Here is a 1,675-nt window from a genome sequence, read left to right on the forward strand (position 1 = left end):
GTTTCTGGAGACTAGGGACTGGAAAATAGCCTTCTTCACTGTGATTCCTCAGAGGAAAAGAACCGGACTTGATCCTGTTGGTTCTTCGAAATTGGAAACTCTTTCTCAAGAGCACGCTGATGCGGACAAACATGATCATCTGGAGAGGAAAAAGGTATGCGTTGAAGTTCTTCTGGAAAGTAGTAGCTAGATGAATGAAGATTATGCATATGGGAGTTGTTTCTGTATCCGCTAAACACTGATTTCTGTAGCTGAGAATTGGAATCTGGAATGTTTTGTCCCTTTATATGTTTGAGTCAAAGACGCATTACGAATTTCACTGTCAATTCGTATATTAAAAGATCACATGCATGCGGTTTGGAAACCCATTACTTTATTAACACACATTACCACAAGACAGATCAGATGAAAAACTTCATGTTCTTTCAAGTAGATGACAAACAAAGAAAAAACCTTCATTTTTTTTGCTTAAACCTTGATTTCATAAGCTACAACTTGCGCCTACTAACCGTTATGACTCCCGCTCTGTCAGCTGTCTACGATATTAGCCTTTGTTCTCAGTACTTATTGTGTTGAGTCGGAAATACTTCAACTCTGGCGCCGCTTGCTGCTGAAGATGAACCACTCATCTTAGAATTAGGTTCGTTACCACTGAAAACAAACCCGTTCTGATGACGATAATGGTACTGCGCCATGTGAATCCCTGGCACAGGCCCGTAGGCTCCGTACTCGCTCATGTTCCCGTTAGGCCTCTTGACCACCAAGCCATTGGTCATACTAACAGATCCAGCACCGCAGCTAACCCCTCGTTCACCCTCCAACTCTCTGTAGCGGTGGAGGTACAATGTGAGGGGTTCGATGTAGTCATCAAAACCGAGCTTGCTCATTGCCCACAAGACGTCCTCAGCAGTAATGGTCTTGCGCTGTTCCCGCTGGCACCGCTCATTAGCCTCCCCTGTTATGAAGCTGATGTACTCCGAGACACACTCTTGGATCGTCTCCTTGGAGTCGTCTGAGATCTTGGCGTGAGCAGGTAAGATCCTCCGCATGATCCGTATCACGTTGGCGATAGGCATAAACCTGTCTTGCTCCCTCACCGTGCACTCCTCTTCACTACCATTACTGGTTTTGTTAGGCTGGATGAATTCTGGGGGACGCATAGTGCCCTCTGCCACCAGAAAATTAGCTGGTAATCCCGACAAAAATAAGAGAAATGGGAGTTTTAGTGCATAATGATATTTGTTTTCATAGCTAGAAGTTTGAGCTTCTATGACGTCTGCATGCGATTTTAACACACTGGTCTATGAGATTGACAAAGCTATTTCATTCACTATTCGCCATGAAAATATGACAGACATATGAATAGAGGGATTGCAGAAAACATCAGAGAATGGTTTCGCATGCAACTGAAGGAAGAAGGCTGTGAAAGAGTGATGTGTAGAATGGCACTACCTGGTGCAGGAGGAGTGGTGGTGCCGAGGGATAACTTGCGGTAGCCATGGAAGCCTCCACGTTCCATATCTTTGTTCGAAAATTCACGACTTGGTGTGTTTGTGGATATATAAATAATAATCAATGCCCGAAATTACGAAGCATTTGAAGAAAAGAAGGGAATGAGAGAGATAAAAAGAGTAAGTGGAATAAAGCTTTAGTTTGGCAAGTGTCAGCATTTACA

At 43.8% G+C, this 1,675-nt stretch overlaps 1 protein-coding gene across 2 annotated transcripts; it reads right to left on the bottom strand.

Moving 5' to 3' along the window:
* Positions 352-1,617, bottom strand: LOC104760124 (nuclear transcription factor Y subunit B-6-like). 2 transcript variants are annotated; one of them, XM_010482985.2, is made up of 2 exons: positions 1,453-1,617; positions 352-1,186 (listed from the first exon to the last, which is right to left on the bottom strand). In XM_010482985.2, the coding sequence occupies exons 1-2, from the start codon at positions 1,517-1,519 to the stop codon at positions 558-560; spliced, it is 696 nt and encodes a 231-aa protein (XP_010481287.1). In that variant the 5' UTR covers positions 1,520-1,617; the 3' UTR covers positions 352-557. The 2 variants fall into 2 exon arrangements, with proteins under 2 accessions (XP_010481287.1, XP_010481288.1); XM_010482986.2 differs by having other exon boundaries at positions 352-1,168; positions 1,453-1,605.

The sequence above is a fragment of the Camelina sativa genome, chromosome 18 (genome assembly GCF_000633955.1).
Source record: "Camelina sativa cultivar DH55 chromosome 18, Cs, whole genome shotgun sequence".
In the NCBI taxonomy this organism is placed as follows: Eukaryota; Viridiplantae; Streptophyta; class Magnoliopsida; order Brassicales; family Brassicaceae; genus Camelina; species Camelina sativa.

Coding starts and splice junctions, on each gene's coding strand:
- LOC104760124 (XM_010482985.2), bottom strand. CDS start 1,519: ATGGAACGTGGAGGCTTCCATGGCTACCGCAAGTTATCCCTCGGCACC. Junction 1,187..1,452: donor CACCACTCCTCCTGCACCAG/GTAGTGCCATTC, acceptor CGGGATTACCAG/CTAATTTTCTGGTGGCAGAG.